Source organism: Abramis brama (genome assembly GCF_963993115.1).
Source record: "Abramis brama genome assembly, chromosome: 17".
Classification (NCBI taxonomy): domain Eukaryota; kingdom Metazoa; phylum Chordata; class Actinopteri; order Cypriniformes; family Leuciscidae; genus Abramis; species Abramis brama.
The window spans coordinates 18,066,845-18,089,016 of record NC_139979.1 but is presented as its reverse complement, the minus strand read 5'-3'; the positions used below and the strand labels follow the sequence as shown (position 1 = coordinate 18,089,016).

The 22,172-nt window shown below is 38.5% G+C and overlaps 2 protein-coding genes across 7 annotated transcripts in view; one reads left to right on the top strand and one right to left on the bottom strand.

Annotated features, from left to right (window-relative positions):
* shc1 (SHC (Src homology 2 domain containing) transforming protein 1) overlaps nt 1-7,221 on the bottom strand; it is a 37,755-nt gene extending 30,534 nt beyond the window's left edge. Inside the window, exon 1 of one of the 3 annotated variants that reach the window (XM_084089360.1) lies at nt 6,960-7,221. The gene's annotated coding sequence lies outside the window, so the exon portion shown is untranslated. The remainder of the gene's footprint in view (nt 1-6,959) is intronic. The other 2 variants (XM_084089361.1, XM_084089362.1) reach the window with 2 other exon arrangements.
* A 1,022-nt stretch (nt 7,222-8,243) lies between these two features.
* On the top strand, nt 8,244-19,418 carry flad1 (flavin adenine dinucleotide synthetase 1). 4 transcript variants are annotated; one of them, XM_084089174.1, is made up of 8 exons: nt 8,244-8,655; nt 10,806-11,029; nt 11,912-12,671; nt 12,827-12,974; nt 16,664-16,762; nt 17,235-17,424; nt 18,931-19,004; nt 19,095-19,418. In XM_084089174.1, exons 2-8 carry the CDS (start codon nt 10,871-10,873, stop codon nt 19,228-19,230), a joined length of 1,566 nt encoding a protein of 521 aa, XP_083945300.1. In that variant the 5' UTR covers nt 8,244-8,655; nt 10,806-10,870; the 3' UTR covers nt 19,231-19,418. The 4 variants fall into 4 exon arrangements, with proteins under 4 accessions (XP_083945300.1, XP_083945298.1, XP_083945299.1 ...); XM_084089172.1 differs by having other exon boundaries at nt 8,253-8,655; nt 10,880-11,029; XM_084089173.1 differs by lacking the exon at nt 8,244-8,655 and adding an exon at nt 9,185-9,568.
* Nucleotides 19,419-22,172: the final 2,754 nt, after the last annotated feature.

Sequence of the window (22,172 nt, the reverse complement as noted above, 5' to 3'; positions counted from 1 at the left end):
TTTTACATGTGGTTTCATATTGGTCTTATGATATCTTTGATTCTCTCAGGCATGCATACTATATGAAAAGCCCATCTTTCTCACACTCACACACAAACACACACACAGGTGTCCCGTTTACTGCGAAGACAGCAAAAATGACATGAAATACTACTTTAACAACATACCAGAACTATTAGCAATCCCAGAAAACACACAATAGTCCCACGGTTCTCGCTGTCACACACTGACGTGATTACCAAGATAAATACTGTACATCTATCAATGCACAGCTATGTGACGGCATAAATAAGTCTACAAGATTAAAGCCATTATGGCATGAATTGTGGGAATCTGTCAATGGCTTTTCTGAGTGGACATTAGATTAGCATTCACTCAGGCTTCTAGACTACAGAAGTGTGAGATATCTATTTTAGGACTCTCTCCCTTCTTCTCTCTTTTCCAAGTACTACCGCAGTCTGTCTTGCTTAAATACACAGTGCTGACGCTTCCTCGAACACCAACTTCCACTCTCTTTCAGCAGAAAATAGATCTAAAAAAACTCACTGTTCTCTTTAGCCAATCTTAAAGAACTGCTAGGTCACACAATACATCTTGTTCTTTTTTACTTTTCGTTAAAGAAACCGCTGTCAAACACAAGGACAAAACAGTTTCCATAATATACTATGGAGCCCATAAGTGACATTTGCAGAAAAAAAATGTCTTTCACAAGAAAATTTTGTATGCAAACAGGAAACCTAGATGTATCAGAAATTGCAACATGTAAGCACGCAAACTTCTCATTCATATTATTGATTCTAAAAACTAACAGCTGGTTATCAGCCCGTTTACTCACCTTAGTTATTGCCTCAATTCATCAGCTGACCTCTACAATGTACACTACCATGCAAAAGTTTGGGTCAGCAAGAAGTCTCTTAAGCTTAACAAGGCTGCATTTATTTGATAAAAAATACAGAAAAAAATATATTACAATTCAAAACTATCGTTTTCTACATATTTAAAAATGTAATTTATTCCTGTGATGGCGAAGCTGAATTTTCAGCATTATTACTCCAGTCTTCAGTGTCACATGATCCTTCAAAAATCATTCTAATATGCTGATTTGCTGCTCAACAAATATTTCTTAGTTATTATTCATGTTGAAAACAGTTGTGCTGCTTAATATTTTTATGTAAATCTGAATTATTTTGGATTCTTTGATTAATACAAAGCTCAAAAGAACAGCATTTATTTTAAACAGAAATATTTTGTCCTTCCTGAAAAAATATTAATTTCTTTTTTTTTTTTTTTAAGATCTTACTGAAACCAAACTTTTGAATATAGTATATTTGTAGTTTTCCCATGCACATATGAAAGTTTTTTTTTGTGCATGCGCAAAAGTCTCAGGCTTTCTTTCTGCAACTCTTCACCTTTCAGTAAAATGTATGTAAACCCTGAGTGACCAATACAACATTGTGTACACACAGTTAAAAAGAATAAGCACCAAAGTATGTTTTAATAATATGCTACTTTAAACCTACAAGCACAAATATCGTGTCACTATAACAGATCAAAAGTGGGATTGATCTTAGACCAACCACATGCTAAAACAAGCAACAAAATACATGATTTCAAGTAGGTCAAAAATCTCACAAAAAACTCAATCATCCCTGGATATTTGTCAAAATCTCAATTAGGAAAAACATTTGCAAGCTCACATTACCAAATGCCTAAGCATCAGCGACACAAGTGCAGGATTTGAGAAACAGCTTGTGTGTCTCTCGCAGTGGGTATGCCACGTGTGGGTTTACTCAGAGCGAAACCATTTGGACAAAAGGCCGTCGCATCCTGGGGGGGTGGGGGGTTGTGTTAAAAACCATAAGAACCACAAACAGCTTATCAGGTCTGAGCAGGATATTGGTGATTTCAGAGAAGGTCCCACCACTGAAAGTAGTCAGGGGTCATTGTAACACTCCACACCCAAACTTTTAGAGAGAATTTTAAAGGGATAGTTCAGGTGAAAATGAACATCGTTGTCGTTTATTCAATAATAATTTAATCGAAAGGTCATCGTTAGAGTGCGTAGTTTTGAGGTGCGTGTGGCTCATGAGCAAAACGCGCAGCAGACACACGGAAAAATGAAAGATGTGCGCCGTAGTTACCTGTTAAGCCGTCTGCTCTCTTAATTGCTCTCGCGGTACTTTGATGTCATATACCGATCGGTCTGCACAGTGCCACTTCAAGCCGAACACACCTAATGTCTTCAAGCCATGCAATGGATTAGGTAGGCTAGCATAAGAACTACTTACTTGTGTAAACGCCACAGTAAAAGTACATAGACTAAACAACATGTAATACGATCCTGGTTGATGTGCGATGATCTTCCAGCGCTGTTTCAGATGTGCACTCATATTCTAAGGCTCAAGGTAAATCAAGACCTGTCAATCTGAGCAATCAAACCAATCCAAGCGCGCTCCAGCTGTAAAAAAGTGTCTCTACCCACTACAGCCAACCAACATACCCAAGATCCAGTTTCCATTGAACTTTCAAATGATGTTGGAAATGGAATACCAAAGCATTGGCTTATGTTGTGTTTGGGTTCATTCCAGACCACCTGCTCTAAATAAAGATATGCAATCTACTATGGTCAACTAATGTTTCGCAAAGTTACAAGCAAAAATGTGGTGCAAAATGAGTATACATGGCATCATGTGTATACTGTTTACACGTGTGTTGGCGCCTATTTTTCATACAAATACTTGGTATAGTTTGGTCTCTAACCGAAACAAATATGCTTGTTGTATTCTGCTAGTTGAGACCTTTTAACAATATATGACAAGTCTATCTGTTATGCACAATGATTTTACAGATCACATTTTCATGTAAAGCAGTTATTTTTTCAAGCTACGAAAATAGAGCACTTCTAATGACAGCAAATTTAAAAGCACTTGTTAAGTGATGGTCGTATTCCCTATATTTTCTGTAAAGCCAAGCTTCTAAGCCTTAAAACGACACCTATTTTCTGTTGGTTAAGTAACATGATGACTAGAAGTGGTTAAGAGGTTGATTAATGATTATTCATCATTACTTTAAACAATGATCGCTTATGGGAATTTATGTAAACTGACATAAATACAAGGAATTTAGAGGCCTACCATGTAAGATGAGATTCAGTTGATCTTCACTTTCTGGAGTGAAATTTCAAAAACCTGACAATATTGTCACTACCCCCACGACAAAACATGTCAAATAAGAGAGAGACAGGGTGTGACCGCAAGGAGACAAGGTGGTCAGTGAAGAGACAGGCTGACTAATGTGCCAGACATGAAGAGAGACAGACAGACTGGAAAGAATCTTTGGTCTATTTTACTACCTGCTTGTGGATCATAAAGAGCCAGATAACTCTCGCTTATAAACAAAGAATGTGGTTGTATCTGTATTGTGTCAGTAGATGAGTGGGTCACATATTTGGATCACAAATGGAATATTTTGAATATTTTCATAACAAGAAATTTAAAACCAGTTAGTGAAATTTCAAAATGTATAAAAAATAAAAAAAATAAAAATGTATTTATGCTTTGAGGTGGATGAATTCTGTCCATAAACTACAATAAAAAACATTTACCGAATAAATTCCTATATGTGCATCAGAAAATTATGAGACTAGGAATGCACAGTATGCACATATCAGTACCAAATTATTTAACAACCAATTTAAAGATCAGCCGATACTGATATTGGATTTGAATTGTGTATGCTCATTTCCATTTTTATATTTAGATTACCTTTGCCCTCATCTAATGCTCAATTAAAGTAATTTTTTTTTAAAAGACACTAATAATAATTTAAGAACACTGGTAGGCCTAAATGTAATCTTTAGCAGATATCAAAATTAATAACAATACAGTATATTGAACATTATAGCCTAAATTTACCTTTATCATTTAAAATGACTGTTTTTATTTTTAAACAACCGATTTCAGAATTTTTTTTTTTTTTAATTTGTTTAGACAAAATGGTATACAGTAGCATTGTAATATCTACTATTTATGTGTTATCGGCCACAACATAAAAATTATTATAAATTAAGTTTACAACTTTGATGGAAACATAGCTAATGTGTGTCTGTGTGTGTGTGTGTGTGTGTGTGTGTGTGTGTGTGTGTGTGTGTGTGTGTGTGTGTGTGTGTGTGTGTGTGTGTGTGTGTGTGTGTGTGTGTGTGTGTGTGTGTGTGTGTGTGTTGAAGGCAATAGAGAACATGGTAAGAATTGAACAGGAAATGCCCCCCCACCCACCACCACCACCACTTTTACGACAACCAATCAAGTGGTGAGAAAGATAAGAAACAAAAGACAATGCATGCTGCTTGACATTTCAACTACACACCACACGTAGAGAATTATCGATGTCTATCGTCCATGTGGCTTCAGTACCTGACCATGTTCCTCTATGTGCAGCTGAACTACTCGCTTTGTTGCAAACCAAACCAACATCCTGTTGACTCAAGTGTTGACCACCTACACATCACTGCCACTGTAGTTCTTCTAGGTCTGGCCAAAGTTCTCACCAACCATCTGCACATTGTGCACAATGGTATTTTCACAAAGAAACCTTCAGGATCACAACACTGAAGCCTTATGATAGGAGACGGAGAGCAGGCTGGGATAAAGCCATTGCCTTCAGCAGTCTCTGAAAGTGGTGAATACTCCTTCAGATATGCCACAGATGAATCTGAAACCCATGGAAAAACCCATTTGACATCCTGCCCAGGGTAAAGGACTAGATCTGGGAACAACTGCACATGTTTAAGCAGTCAACTTGAACAGACAAACTATAATTCTCTGTTGTCTAGCAAACACGTCATCTGGGCCATCGAAAACATAAACTACTCAGTGGGACATTGTGATAGCACAGGAACATGATATCCTGTCGCGTGCTCCTCAGAGAATAGATGGGAAGTTTGGGACAGTGGCTCAAAGTGGCGTATTTCTAAACTTCATATAAATTAGAGGAAGCCAGACAGTGGAAAACATCAATAACATCACAAAAACCAAACACGTATTGGGCCTTAGTTATGAAATACAAACAGAATGAATTGTTCATTAATACATTCTTACATAAAACGTCCCATTTAATCTGGCCTGCTGCCCTGCTCTCTCTTCATCAATGCAATTCACTGGCCAAACAACATTCAGTACGCAATTATTTATTTCAGAAGCAAATTTCTAATGTGTTTGGCTCCATCTTTTAGAAGACTTTCCACATAAGTTCACAAATTTACAAAGAAGTCGTCTGGAGGAGGCCTCAAAAGGGACAACATAAGAGTTTACTGTGTTTTGATAGATCGACTCAGAGACACATTATACTCCTCAGAAACAAAAATGACTCTTTTCTGAGCAAAGGGTTTTTCATCTGAGATTGAGCAGGTGTGTGTTGATATCAGGCCATCTCAAAGAGTCAATTTAGCAGTAATAATATTCATCCTGATTCTAATCAGGTGAAATTGTGAGTTATCTAGTGCTTCCTTCACCAGTAAGTGTCATCTGTAGGCAACCTGATAACATATCTACTTAGAAGACTAGAGAAAAAGAGAGAGAAAGCCTGTCAGTTCATCATAAATCCTGTATGGCTCTGTCATGACACCACCGTCATTCATCCTGCTACAAATATCACGCTCTAGGGGGAAACAAAATCAACTGGTTCTGATTTTGAAGAAATTAACCTTCCGATTACTAAAGTTAATAAATAATCAGAACTTTAACTGTCCCACAGCTTCCCTCACTGAACCCCAAAACAGTCCGTAAAAAGTAATATAAAGGCTCAAAGAGCTCCTCATAAGTTATGCACATGGACATGAAGAAAAATATGACAGAATGAGGCCAGCTGGCCTGTCGATACTGATGTAAGATGAAATAGAGGAGGCCTTCAAGAAAGACTCATCTAGAATACTATTCCATCAGTGACAAAAACACTGACTCAGTTTCCTGAGACTGACATCACAGGCATTGTTTCATAAATGACTGCACAATCTAGATCTCGTATACAGTGCTCAGTCTAATGTCAGACATCTGAGACTGATAGGAATACATAGGATCGTCCCTTGTGTTGGACTGAATCATTATTCAGTTGGTCCAAATGTCTGCGACAGCTGCTCATGCAGCAGATAAGAGCTCATGCTGGTGTAGGATTCGCAGCTGGTCAGATCTGTCCATGACAAACGGCCCTAATGTTGAGGACAACTGCTTTTCACAACAAGAGATTATTTATATTAGTGTCTGTCACTGTAACAATACAACATAACAGAGGTAATATTTTAGATATTAACTTTTCTTCTTTTTATTTCGTGTCTAATGATGCCATTTGCTGGTTAATACATGGTTTAGCTTAAGTAAAATGAACCTTTACCTAACTTGCATTTATTTTAAAGATATGCGTAGCATTTTACTTGATTAGACAGTCCAAAACTTTGCATAAAGATTAGGTGTTAAAATAAATATATATATATATAGCCTATTATTATTAATATTAATATTGTATACTAAATAGAGTAATCTAAGCCACAATAAAACATAATATCGATGGATTTCTAAAACATAATATGCATAAAAGCCTAAATTAAGTAGCCTACTTGATCGCATTTTGTTTCAAGTAAGGATACAACTTAACGTTACTCTGCCTTGAAAGAAATTGCAACGGGTCGATTCTTGAATAGTTCTCGTGTGGTCTTACAGTAAGCACGTTGGGTAATAATGAGACAAAATGATCCTCAATGAAGGATATAGAACGGGCGATAAATAGAAAGACAGTTCAAACAAAAGTAAAGCGTCAAGTCTGACTCAAAACCTTAAGACGCTGTAACAAGTTGAAACTTTTTGATTTCACGAGACACAAGCATTCGAGCTCGTTCCAGTACGGAGCAGTATGGATTCCTGTCCCGCATAAAACAGTCACGATTGTGGTCAACTTTTGCCTGAACTTACCCGCTCGCTTCCTTTCGGCCACTCGATTCCGGTCCTGCGCTCCGAAGCACTTTTCAGATCAACTCCTGAAAATATCACATTTGAGGAACAAAGCCAGTCCAGATAAAGGGATAAGAACGGGTCTCGCCAGGCTCATTTACACGAATAATGTCATGAAACTTTTCTTTTCGGCTCTGCCTTCCTTTCCTCACCCAGTCTACCCCCCTTTTTCCACGGACCAAAAAAAGTCGCACTTCCGCGATCTGGTGGCTGCTTGTATCATGTGGTTTGTCGTCCACGAGAGCGCCCGCACCTGGTGCTCTCAGCGCGCGCCCTTGACCTGTTTTCTACATTCAGAGACGGCGATTCACAATTGAAGAAGAATTAAAATGATATGAACTCATTCATGGACTTTCCCGGGCGTTTATGGTCATTAACTCATTATTGACAAGGAAACTAGCTGTAATTAAATTACGTAGGGCATTAAATAAAACAAATAGGCCTACTTAGTCTGTATTAGGCTACTGTTTTATTCGCCGTTTACAAAACACGAAGCGAGTGTGACAACAGTTTAAATGTCTTCAGTTTTATTAAAAAGAAAATAGTATTAGATCTCATCATGTCAATTTAATGTGCAATCTCGTGTATTTTTTAGTAGTCTATGAGATTGTTCCGTCAAGGCTTTCCCAACCAATATGACTTTGTATCTGATGCGAAATAAAAAGGAAAAAAATGTGATTAATGGCCTCAAAATGCAGTGACAATGAATGGTGACTAAAGAGGGCAAGCTTCAAAAAGGATAAATCGCTGTATATAAAAAAGTAGCCCATAAAAGTGGCCAATATCATTCGCTATATGGAAAGTCATGCCAGCATTTTAGTGATGGCTTTGAAGCATTGGTTTAATCTACTGAAGGAATGGGCACAGTGTGTAGGCTACTTTGTGAACCACATTTGCAGCAGCACCAACTTTCTTCTTCTTTTTTTTTTAAGAACTGAAACTGAATAAACTAGGTCAGGGGTCTTCAGCAGGGGGAATCAATCAATCAATCATGCCCTGCAGTTGACAAGATGAAAACATACATTTATAAACAAAAATGAAATAGTTGGTGTGAATAATTCAAAGACTAGGCTACGTCAAATGAGACACTCTCGTGTCGTGTCGCCACCTACTGATGTAACATGCAGAAAGCGCTACTGAATAAATCAGACAAAATGAATCTTTGTGTTGAACCGATTCAAAAGATTCGAATTACTAAAATGATTTAAAATCCCCACCGCTAGAGGGAACCCATGGTTTGAAACTGCTATTTCTCTTCTGGGTTTGAGGACTACAAACTGAACAGCTCTTTTCACAACACAGAAGAAAGAGCACGCAAACTTTATTGGTTGCCCGTGGCGGTGGATTTTTCAAAATGGTGCGCGTGTGTGCTTTTCCTGGATGCTTCAATCAAGAGAAATCCCTGAGACTCCGCCAGTGGGCATCAATGCAGGAGGAAAGTTTGACTTTTCACACATTGCCCCTAAATGATGTAAAGAGATTGAATCGGTGGCTACTCGCTCTTCGTCGAGATAGTGGATCACCCATTCAGTCTGTCCGTGGATTGAGGGTGTGCAGCGAACATTTTTCACCAAACGATTTCAGTGTAGCCAAAGGAAATAAAAGACGACTGAAATCTACAGCTGTACCTAAGCATTTCGTACGACAACGAACTAAGGTAGGTGTGGGAATAAAGATTTAGCATAATCATATGCGTTTCCATGACGACGGGGGAGCATCTCAAGTGGGTTCGACTTACGTTTATGTTTAAATTAAGTAATTATAGAGCTTTAAATTTACCTGGTGCAATGGGTGCTACATCATAAATTCTCAGCAGTAATGCAGTGCATTTAGTATAGTGTGCGGTATGCGCGTAGGCTGCCCATATACGCATGTTACACATATTCTGTACTATTAGAATGACAGAAATCAAACAAATGTAACCGCCAGACACATTTTTGTGTCAAAGCTGCTTTTAGTTGGACATATTGTTGTATTTTCACACACAAAAAAAAAAGTTTAGTCTTCTGTTTTCAAAGGAACACTTAGCCGCATGTACAACATAGAATCAACGATTACATTTTATAAAGAATATCTGCAGATAGTCTGCTTTCACTTCTCGAGGAAGTTCCCGCCCTCTTTGCGCTGAATGGTCTGTTTATTAAGGAAGTAACGCAGCGCCTCGTTTCAATTGGCTAACAAGCATCACGTGACAGGAGGAGCGCAACCAAGTTTTGTTTGCTTACTGATATGTAACTCGCGTGGTTAGGGTGAGTTCTCGTTCGATAGTATTTACAAATCAAGCAACTTTGTAAAAGCAGAATCACGATTCAGCATTATATTTGCACGGTTTATTAGCTATCAATGTTTACGGCCGACTTGCTGGTAGCCTTCACGGGACGAACCTGCGGAGCACTTGGGACTTTACTCACATGACCGTGACAGAGGAGACTGTAACTTCTTTTTGGCTGTAACTGTAATGTTATCATTGATTTTGACACAGTCTTGAATAAGATAAGTGGTTCCTTGAATAGTATTTAGGTGACCACGCAATCCGGACTAACGGCAGAATCCCGTTACATGCATTACAGGTAAGGAGTAAGTTAAACCATTTTGCTAATAAACGTTTGTTTCTCTGCATAGGATAAAGTAGATATTCCTATATGCTGTGTCAAACCGTGGGATAACCGTGGGACTCTTAATCGTTAACAATTTATTGTTTTTCTTCATTAGGCATGTGAAGTAATTCTGTGGCATGCTTGTCAATACAGACAGTGTTTGCAGAAATAGAGCAAGATATAGTTTAAATACAAGCATAATAGTGACGTAACATTGGCAGTGACAGCTGTTTCTGCTTTAGACTGATGTTGATGTAGAAATATAATGAAAGTGCACTACTGTAGCAGAATTACAGCAGTTATGAGGTGTAAATTGTGTAATGATTTTGTTCTTGATATCTAGGTAGGGCTGCTCAATTTGCACAACTTTATTATGATAAAATTGCAATTTGCAAATAAAAATGCAGTTGTTTAAAGACCCAGGTTTCCTGTGCATGTTTGTAGGACTGTGAAATTTGGCCTATACATGTTTAATTTGTATATCAATATGACAACAACAATAATAGTAATATTTATTATTAGTGATCGAAATATTTAGCAAAAAAATAATGGTACTATTGAAATATTTCACTGTAAAATAGGCAAATTGAGCATTTAAGAAAAATATTACAATAATAATTTTCTATATAGTACAACTGTAAAATTACAGTCCTAATATCCATGACTTTTTTTATTTGTCTTCTTTTTGTAACTTTAAACCATCAATCTTTTATTTTGATATAAAACCACAGGGAGTCCTCAGAGCTTCTCTTTTGTTGACAACAGCCGGTTTGTAAGCGTTTCTCATTACAGCTTTGTGAAGGTGGTTGGTGCATGTTAGGTTTCCAAATTTACGGTATTAAAGCGAACTAATCTCAGAGCACTTGCAGATAGGAGATCGTGTGGAGCGTCAATTACTGTCTGCGACTTGAGATGCTCTGACGCTGAAAACGTTGGATCATGAGCTGCTTGCGTGTAAATGAACACAGTGCCGTGCTTCACTCTGAACATTCAGAGCATATTTATTTAAATGACATTTATTTAAGACATGTTGTGACTTTGGTTTATTTCAATTAATCATGCAAGTTTAAAGAAAATACGTTTTTTTATTAGCGGTGTCTCTCGGTTTCATGTTTTCCTGAAGTCAAACACTGTAATTTGTGGATTCAGAAGAGCAGAAGAGTCAGAAGAGTAGTATTATTGCTCAGACCTTTGTGCTTGTTCCCAACAGACCATCTCCTTCTGTCTCTTCCTTTTTCTTTCACTGCCTTTCTCCTGTCATCATTTTCGGCTTAAATGCTGCAGGCATTGCCTAAGATTAGGAGAGCAGTTAAGAGGGTTCAGCAAATCGGAGCCCAAATCATCCCAATGGCTCAGAACTGCAATGCATCCTCCGCGCAGAAAGATGGCGCTGTCACAGCAGCTATTCTCATCATAGGAGATGAGATCCTCAAGGTAAATTACCATTTATTTTTTATAATAGTCACAATTAACCCTTTGTCATGTATGTACTGTTATTTGTATGGCTTTTATATGAGCTCTATATGGATTTTGCTTACCTGTTTTCTGACTAGGGCTGTCACTTTTGTGAAAAAATCCTGTTCGATTTTTGAGACATAAGTGTTCATTGAATCGATTTTCCATGTCTAAAGACTTTTCCATTTTCAACGCCAAATATAGGCCAATCCACGGACTAACACACAGGCATTAGGATGAACGTAAAGAGGGCGCTTGAGACGCACAAGTCTACAAGTCTATATTTCTGATGATTTATTGGTGTAAAGTTTTGTGCACAATGACAAACAGGAGTGCAACATTCTCGAAAAACAAAAAGCAGAGTGGACTGCCATAACATCAATGAAAAACATTACTGCAGGCTTCAACATGGCTGTGTTCACGATTAGAAATGTCAAACAAATTGTAGCCCGTAGCCCGAATCTGCATCTGTATGCCTGAGACTGTCTGAATACTGGCAGAATTCACATTTTTGTTGTAAAAAGAGACATTATGCAGAAGTAGGCTATAATTTGCTGTTATGGGTGTTTGTCAGAACCTGCAGTTGCTGTGTGCACGCGCGTTCGCTGCGGGCGTATCGTGACGAGCTGGACGCGCTCCGAGAGAAGGACGTTAAATCGATTCCCTATTTTCGTTTTCGAAACTTGTGTTGGTTGGTCCGATCGATTGTGCAATCGATTTTCGAACGTAAAGTGACAGCCCTATTTCTGACCATTTACAGATACAGGAAGGATTCCACGTTTTAAGCAGAAATGAAACTCTATAAGAATTGCTTAAAAAGTAATATGTTAAAAACTTTTGGTTTATATGCTTACATTGCAGGGTCACACTGTCGACACTAACAGTGCCTTCCTGTGCCGTGGACTTCGCAAGCTTGGTGTCACCATAGAGCGCATCACTGTGGTACCTGACGTCCAGGAAGTCATCGCTAAAGAAGTGGCCCAGCTTTCGTCCTCCGTTACTCACCTCATCACATCCGGTGGCATCGGTCCCACTCATGACGATGTCACTTTTGAAAGTGTTGCTATGGCATTTGACGAAGGTCTGCATGCCCACCCTGAACTGACAAAGCTAGTGGAGGGATTCTTTGGCACGGTCACTCCTGAGAGCGCCCCCATGAAACTTGCCATGGTCCCCGTTTCTGCCAAACTCAATTTTGGCATAGACCCTCTGACAGGCCAGCGAAATCGCTTCCCTCTAGTCAGTGTCCGCAACGTATACATATTTCCCGGCATCCCCTCTTTGCTGGAACGGTCGTTCAATGGACTTACCCATCTGTTTTCAGGTTCTGGTATCACCTTTCACACCCGTGAGGTGTTTGTGGATGCAGATGAGACTGAGATCGCCCCGAGTCTCACAAAACTGCAGGCTGGTTGGGGGAAGCGTGTCTCTCTGGGCTCTTACCCAGACTGGCTTAGTAATTATCATCGTGTCCGACTGGTTCTGGACTCGGACAGTGCAGAGGAGGTGGAACGGGCACGAACTCAACTGATAGAAGAGCTACCTAAAGGATCTGTGATTCCTCTCATCACTGACTCGGTGTCAGTCGCAACTGAAGAGGTGTACTCGCTCTCAAAAAGTGGTAAGCTTCTTTCTAACCATATGTAGGAGCTGTTGTTGGTCCGTTACATGTGTTTGATCTTGACCAGTTTACGTCTCCTAAATCAGTTGAGAATAACCTTGTTAAACGTGTGAAATTAGCTGTAAGAGAATATTTTATCATTAAATATCTGACAGAGACACTGCTGGGGAAGAAAGTAGCTGCAGCATTGGGGACCATTGAGATGGCGCTGGATAAATACTCTGCTGATGAGCTCTGTGTTGGCTTCAACGGTGGCAAGGACTGCACAGCTCTACTGCATTTATATTATGCTGCTCTAAAACGGTAAGAGAGGCAAAATTAAAGACAATGGGTTAACAAAAAGAAGCTTGTGGGCTGAATTAAATTACGGTTGGCAAAATAAATGTATTCGAGACAAAATATTACAGACAGCTGTACAAGCCTCTACTACGAGCTTTCATGCTTGCGGTTGCCAGATTTCAAAGGCTTAAAATCCCCCAATCAGAGTTTTTCTCTTAAAAGGATACATTTTCTGCCAGGTGTTTCACTTAATCTTTGCAATCTGGCAGCCACGCACATGTGCTCTCTCTACGCTACGAAAGCACTGTGATGTGAAAACACAGACAAACAAGTAAGCTGGAGTTCTGCGATCTTCATTGAGATATTTTGCTTAAATGAGTGTCGTTCAGTCAGTCTGTGTTCCTTCACAAGCCGCTTGCACTGTTTGCTGCAACTAAATCTGCGATCAAACCTTCTCGGTGATGATTTGTAATAAATCCAAACGTGGATCTTGACTATATTTCCGGTTGTTGATGCTGAATAAATGCACTTATGCAATGTCTTTGTGATAATACAGTCTTGTATGCTGTTGTTTTAAAGGTAAAACATTAATGTAATTTGGAATTATTTAATTACTATTAGGAATTTAGCTAATTTAGGCGTGTTTTAATTTTTGAAGTAAGTTTCTTGTTTTGCCTGTTTTCATAATGTAGAGTGTGTTTAATTGAAATGATAAATAGTCTATAATAAATCAGGAAACTAGATGAGGTAAAATAAACCATTAGTATGAGTTGACATTCTCTTGATTTGTGCTTACGTGAAAGAATGCAATAATTCTGATTAAATGTAAAAATAAATTTCTCAAATGACAACAATCATTGTGAATTATAATTTTGAGCAAAATATTCATCTGGATTATCAATTTAACCATTATGCAGCAAGACAAAAGTTTTTACTGACTAAAACTAAAAGGGCTGGACATTTAGTCAACTAAAACTTGAAAAAAACATGACAAGGTTGACTAAATATGATTTTTTTTAAAACTAAAGACTTAAAAACTCAATAAAAAAAATAGACAAAATTAACTAATTAACAAATATGTACAACTTATTTGTACACTTCAAGTACAGTTGATGTTAAAATGTCATTAATAAACAATACATACACTCACCTAAAGGATTATTAGGAACACCATACTAATACTGTGTTTGACCCCCTTTCGCCTTCAGAACTGCCTTAATTCTATGTGGCATTGATTCAACAAGGTGCTGAAAGCATTCTTTAGAAATGTTGGCCCATATTGATAGGATAACATCTTGCAGTTGATTGAGATTTGTGGGATGCACATCCAGGGCACGAAGCTCCCGTTCCACCACATCCCAAAGATGCTCTATTGGGTTGAGATCTGGTGACTATGGGGGCCATTTTAGTACAGTGAACTCATTGTCATGTTCAAGAAACCAATTTGAAATGATTCGAGCTTTGTGACATGGTGCTTCCTGCTGGAAGTAGCCATCAGAGGATGGGTACATGGTGGTCATAAAGGGATGGACATGGTCAGAAACAATGCTCAGGTAGGCCGTGGCATTTAAACGATGCCCAATTGGCACTAAGGGGCCTAAAGTGTGCCAAGAAAACATCCCCCACACCATTACACCACCACCACCAGCCTGCACAGTGGTAACAAGGCATGATGGATCCATGTTCTCATTCTGTTTACGCCAAATTCTGACTCTACCATCTGAATGTCTCAACAGAAATCGAGACTCATCAGACCAGGCAACATTTTTCCAGTCTTCAACTGTCCAATTTTGTTGAGCTCGTGCAAATTGTAGCCTCTTTTTCCTATTTGTAGTGGAGATGAGTGGTACCCGGTGGGGTCTTCTGCTGTTGTAGCCCATCCGCCTCAAGGTTGTGCATGTTGTGGCTTCACAAATGCTTTGCTGCATATCTCGGTTGTAACGAGTGGTTATTTCAGTCAAAGTTGCTCTTCTATCAGCTTGAATCAGTCGGCCCATTCTCCTCTGACCTCTAGCATCAACAAGGCATTTTCGCCCACAGGACTGCCGCATACTGGATGTTTTTCCCTTTTCACACCATTCTTTGTAAACCCTAGAAATGGTTGTGCGTGAAAATCCCAGTAACTGAGCAGATTGTGGAATACTCAGACCGGCCCGTCTGGCACCAACAACCATGCCACGCTCAAAATTGCTTAAATCACCTTTCTTTCCCATTCTGACATTCAGTTTGGAGTTCAGGATATTGTCTTGACCAGGACCACACCCCTAAATGCATTGAAGCAACTGCCATGTGATTGGTTGAGAAATAATATTATCTAATTATAAATAATAATAATCCTTTAGGTGAGTGTATATATTAACTTTTTTTAATAAATAATAAAATATCAAACCATATGGCATTGGTTTTAAAGTGATAATTTAAACATTTTATTTAATTTACTTTGTTGTTACAAACCTGTATGACTTTCCTTATTCTGTTGAACTCAAAAGATATAATAAAGATATATTTCCTTTTTATTAAAAGTCAATGGGGTCCAGAACAACAGTGGACCACCCTGACTTGAATTACATAGACAACAAATAGACATTTTTCAAAATAAACGCTTTTGTGTTCCACAGAAGAAATACATTCATATGTTTGGAATGACATGAGGCCGAGTAAATTGATTTTGAACTATTTCTTAAGATAAGCATACCTTTCCAAAAAATGTTACATAAATAGATATACTTTTTGAAATTAAGACGGGTATAGAGTAGTGCAGGTATGTTCCCTTGAGATTTTCCTATGGAGTTTTTATATTGATGAGTAAAATAGAGTCTGTGGTAAAGATAACTTGATACTTTGACATTTTATTCTACAATGTAAATTATACACCCATACCGAAAATGTAAATTGTTATATTATTAATGTTATGTTCATTTTTGAAAATGATGTTTTCAATAAGTAACTAGATAAGACAGTGTGAGTGTGTGTGGTTTAGAGCAAAGCATCAAAATATCAAGTTATCTTTACCACATACTTTATTTTACTCATAAATAAAAATTAAAAAAACATTATTAAACCCCATAGGAAAATCTTGAAAGAATCAGCGGCGAATCAGCCTTCCGGGTTCTGACGTCATACCTGCACTACTCTTTGGAAACTTTCTGGTTGTCGAACATTAGCAATTATCACCATATCCGTAGTTAATGTGATGAATTATACCTGCAGTTATTCTGCTGAGACACCTGTGTGAATTTGAGGAGAACTGACTTCATACATCCACTAATAATCACCTTAAAACCTAAATGCATAATAATGGCTCTGAACAATAATATATGACCAAAGGCCTAGCATCAATTGTTTGCAGATTTCATGTGGTTTGATATTTTGTATGTATGCATGCAGTGAATTCAGTGTAGCTTAAGGGTCCAAATACTTTTTAGGGCACCATATGTATTTAGAAATGCTGTGTTTGATTTTAAGTCCAAGCATAATTAGCAAATGTCTTTTTTAAAGAAACAGCATGGACTTGCTGAAGTTTCACAGATATCCAAAGCTCACACTGAGCTAATTTCAGTGTTTACTGGCACTTTCACCAGACTCGCACTAGGACACAGCAGGCTGTGCTCATGCCTTGGTTACATGAGCTTTACTATATCACATGGAAGCGTCAGTACATTAGTTTGAAGAATTCAGATGATATGATTTAACACTCTCTCTGTCTTTCTCAGGCGGTATCCAGATGGTAAAGACAGGTTGAAAGCTCTGTACATTCGAATTGTCTCTCCTTTTCCAGAAATGGAGAGATTTTTGCAAGATACAATTAAAAGGTAAGACAAGGTGCCTTTCGAAAATAAAATAGGAACTGCAGTGATTTAAAGGAGAAAATGTGGAACGGTTTTCTTTCCTCCTGAGTAGGTAAATCACAGACTGGTGCCTCTGGCATCTCTCCCGGAATCTACTCTGACAGAATTTCTGAATTGTGACGTTTTCCAAACAGGCTTTGAGCACTTATGATATGCGTTACTGATGTTAGAATCACCAACTTGTTCATCCACATGTATAAAATGGGATCTGGCACCAGTCAGTCTCAAGTTCAATTCACTTGTGAGAGAGACATTAAAAGCGAGAAGTGCCATCTGCAAACCGTAACAGCCTCTGTGCTGCCGCTGACAAACCAGCTGCGGTCTGTTACTTAACCACGATGAGTTGAACATGGATCCAGCCTCATTAATTCATCAGTGTCAATCAAAGCTCCATAGGTGTAATTATATGGCACATCTCTTCCTCTCTCTTCTGTAGATATGACCTGGAGCTGATCTCGGTGGAGGGCAGTATTCGGCAGGCTCTGAATGAGGTCCAGGAAAGGAGACCGGATTTACGGGCCGTCCTGATGGGAACAAGACGGACCGACCCTTATTCGCAGACGCTGACACCCCTATGTCCCACAGACCCGGGCTGGCCTGATTACATGAGGGTCAACCCACTGCTGGTGGGGGGGATATATACACACTCACACACTACTGTTCAAATGTTTGGGGTCGATAAGATTTTTAAAATGTTTTTGAAAGAAGTCACTTGTACTCATTAAGGCTGCATTTATTTGATCAAAAATAGTTAAAACAGTAATATTGTGAAATGTTATTACAATTTAAAATAAATGTTTTCTGTTGTGAAATATATTGTGATGGCAAAGCTGAATTTTCAGCAGCTATTAGTTTAAGAAACATTTATTATTAACAATGTTGAAAATGGTTGTGCTGCTTAATGTTTTTTGTTTACATTTACATTTAGTCATTTAGCAGACGCTTTTATTCAAAGCGAATTACAAATTAGGACTAAATTAAGCGAGTCATCATAAAGAGGCAAAAACAACGCAAGAAGTGCTCAAAATACGAAGTTCAGGCATTATTCAGAGTAGCATAAGCCCGATAAGTGAGGTTTTAAAGGGAAAGGGAAGGGTTTTTTTTTGTTGTTGTTGTTTTTTAATGAGGTTAAGTGCTCACGGAAGAGATGGGTTTTCAGTTGTCTTTTGAATGTTGTCAGGGATTCTGCATTCCGGATGAGGGTGGGGAGAGCGTTCCACCAGCATGGAACTGTGAATGAGAATGTTCTGGAAAGTGATTTTGTGGCTTTCTGTGGTGGAATCACGAGACGTCGCTCTTTGACTGATTGTAGGCTTCTGGCAGGGATGTAGACTCGTAGGAGTGAGTGAAAGTAGGAGGGAGCTGAGCCTGTGATAGATCTGTAAGCAAGCGTCAATGCCTTGAACTTGATGCGAGCAGCGAGAGGTAGCCAGTGCAGAGAGATGAACAGAGGAGTGACGTGGGCCCTCTTGGGCTCGTTGAAGACAAGACGAGCTGAAGCATTCTGAATCATTTGTAGAGGTTTAGTTGCACATGATGGAAGTCCGGCCAGAAGAGCATTGCAGTAGTCAAGCCTAGAAATGACCAGGGCCTGGACGAGAAGTTGTGTTGCATGCTCAGTAAGGAAAGGCCTGATCTTCCTGATGTTGTGCAGTGCAAACCTGCATGATCGAGCTGTTTGTTTAATTTCTTTCAAAAAATCAAACTGATACCAAACTTTTGAACAGTAGTAAATAGATTAAAAAAAAAATGTTTTAAATAATATAATCACTTAAAAAGGTATAATACACATGTATAACCACAGAGACAAACGGACAAAAAGAGAGCTGAAAGGTTTTAACCCATCTTCCCTCCTGTCCTGTCGTCTCTAAACTGACTCCACAGTCAGTAAATCACTGTCATGTCTTCCACTCACTCTCATGTAAGCTGGCAGCAGAAACAGCCAAGAAATAGTAAATGATGATGAATGAGGCTCTCCAAGATCATTACGCAGCGGCTCCATCATCCTAATCAGCGGTGCTTATGTAAAGACACGGCAGTACAGCATGTTCTTAGAATTACAAATGACCCCGGATCGGTGTAACTTATGTTACATTTAGATGTTTGCGTCACCATCTCTTCTCGTTCTGTAGGAATGGACGTATCATGACATCTGGGAGTTCCTGAGAACCCTTTATGTGCCCTACTGTATTCTGTATGACAAAGGGTGAGATGCTTCTATTCACAGTCAGTCTTCACTCTTCAAATGAGATTATCTTCCTGGTTTTGCTTATGCCCTTATCTCTCTTCCTCATAGATACACTTCTTTAGGCAGTATGGATAACTCATGCAGGAATCCATCTCTTAAAGTGGTGGACGAGAAAGGTGTGACCCGCTACAAACCGGCCTACAAGCTGGAAAATGAGGAGGAGGAACGCAACTCCAGGGCATGACTGACTTCTCTAAACAAACTCATCTTTATATTTTAAGAAGACACAATGTACGACTGAAGACATTTTGAAGAAGGAACAGAATCTGAAATTCTTTCAGATACAGACTTCATGAAAAACCTGTAGTTTGTGTATAGAGTGTCCGTCCACTGATGTAGCTGAAAGCGATTTATTAAAACAGTAACAAAGTGTCTTGTTGTTTTATTTTCTTTAAAAAAAAATCATTTCTGGTATTATCAGTGGACACCATCATGATTTGTGTTTTGTAACTTACCTTTGAGAAAAAAAGAGTAAGTATGACACGCAATGCCCGACCGGCCCGACGCAGCCCGAGTTAATGAAATGCAGTGGCGGTTTTCGGCCTCACGGGTGCGATATAGTCACGTTGTACATTTAAAATGGTGATTACAGTAAAACGATATCCAGGCCAGATTTAATCCAAGACTATTGATCTCCCCCCACCTGGAAATCAGTCAGCGGTCTGGCAACGAGAATCGATGCTCGTTTACGGACGCGCGGCCTGTTACACATCTGATTACCAGCAGCAACACCTTCATCATCTTTATGTCTATGCGCTACTTGTTACAGCTATATAAAGATGATGATGGTGCTGCTGCTGCTGGTGGTAATAATCAGATGTGTAAACTACCTTTAAGCTTTTTTATTTTTGGACTGTTCACTTAGTTAAATCTTTATTTGTTCTATAAACAAACATTTAATTGAAAAAGACTCTGGCTGCTAGTTTAATGTTCGACTCAATATGATCATAAGTCAGTCGTTTTCATATCAGAGGACAGATGAGGTGGAGCTGCTTTACAACAGAGGGTGAGACAGGAAGAAGCAGTAGCAGTTCACAGGTAACGTTAGGTTATGTGGTGTATAAGGGCCAAGTGATTTTGATTTGTTGGTGATAAAACGGAAGAAGTGTAGCCTACATGATAAATAGTGAATACAGTTTGAATATTATCAAATAAAATGTGCTTCTTGTAAGAACCAAAGTATGTTTAGAATATTTTGTTGACATGGTCACATCATCATTTGGGTGTGGTTTCGTTTCATATTAATAACCTGCTCATTTGTGTGGTGGGAGAGAAACGAGTCTAAATTATTTCCTGGATTTTGTATCACCATAGTCTCTAAATATAGGCTATGTATGCAGGAAATGGGATTCAAATCGAAATAGTTTTCACTAGTATACTTTTTGATTTCTTTTAAAAAGTGAAGTTAAAAACAAAACATTTATTTTATATTCTATTTTTCATGAAACTTTATGTAAAAAAATGTGTCCCGCATTTTCATGTCACTACCTAGGCCTATCTCTCATAGCCTCTCTTTCATTATAGATAGGTAGGCCTACCATCATTTTGAGGGAAATGTTCAAAATTCTGAAAATCTGTGTAACTTTAAGGAACGTCACTACCAAACACCCTTTTTCTGCAATTAAGTAAACTTTTGTGGGTGTTATTCCATAAAATTTAGTTTTTATGTGTACAACTATTCAGAACTGTGCTAGGTAACCATGTGCTGGTTATCATCTTTGAACTAGGTTCAAAAATATCTAAAATTGTCACTACCGAAACAGTCACTACTGAAACGTGGTGAAGTTTCAGTTGTGACATCGTGGTTTTTGGAGTGTATTCGATAAAATTTAGTTTTAGTGTGTGTACAACTGTTCAGAACTGTGCTAACCATGTGCTGATTAGCATCTTTGAGTTAGGCTCAAAAGTATCTAAAATTGTCACTACCGAAACAGTCATGACCGAATTTTATTTTCCCCATTTATTGGGAAATAAACAAAATTTTAGTACAGTTTTGCAAATCATTGTAAGCCCGTCTAAATCGGTCCAATGGACTACTTGCACAACTACTTCTGCGTTCTAGTTAGTAGCCTACATATCGGGAGTTTCCGGTGTTGTACCAAAACGTTCAGCGCACCTACAGTACATGATAGGCTACATGAGAATGCAGATTATCACTATGTTTTATGGCTGCCATTTGATTAAAAAATTATCTCTGTATTAATTATCTTGAGCCTGCTGAAATGTTCCTATAAATATGTTTTCTTTCCAACTGTGCATTCTGAATAATAAATAGGCTAAATGTATCCACTAAGCTGCAGCAGTCCTATAGCCTATTGCTCGTCTTCTCATTAACAGTTTTTTTCTCTTTCCGACATTTTATACCTGTTGAGTTTACATTTTTAAATGAAATTGACTATTAAAAGGATAAGTCCGATAAGTTTGGAAAATTCTGCACATAGTTAACATCAGAATATACCTTCTTCTGTCAATAAAAACTGCCAAATTTTTAGGACACTTATTTTAGGTGGCGTTTGTTCAACTCATTGACCACGGTAGCCTACATTGAAAGTAAACATAACCGGAAATAAGTGAGACATACTATTTCCAAACGGAAGTGCGTCACGAAGCTCAGTGCAAGTGGTCCATGGCGGTTTCCAAAAGAACGGGTGAAGGTCTGCGCATTAGTATCCGCGTGGCAAAGTAATTTAATTCCATTCAAGCTTTTATCTGACTCCATTTTATAAAGACCTCAAATTTAGGTTAGATTGCCAATTGGTTATTTGTCAATTATATAATAGTTTAGCAATGCATTTGATTGTTCTATTTAACTCTTTACTTTATATTTTACTCGTTCATTAGGAAGCTATATCGCTCAGAGAGTCTCGCGCCGGCCGTTTACGCGGAGCTCACGATCACAAACGCGCCAGTCTGATAGATAACCAGAGGTTAAGGCAGTTCAACAATGCCGCGCATACACGCTTGCTATTGTTAAAAAGTACCCATGTAGCCCCCTACAGTCGCCCATATAACAACTTAGTTAAAGCCCGAACAATTACCAGAGGTTATGACTAGTACATTGATAATGCTGCTTTAACACTTGCTATTACCTTTATAGTATTTTTATCTAGCCCCCTATTTGCGACT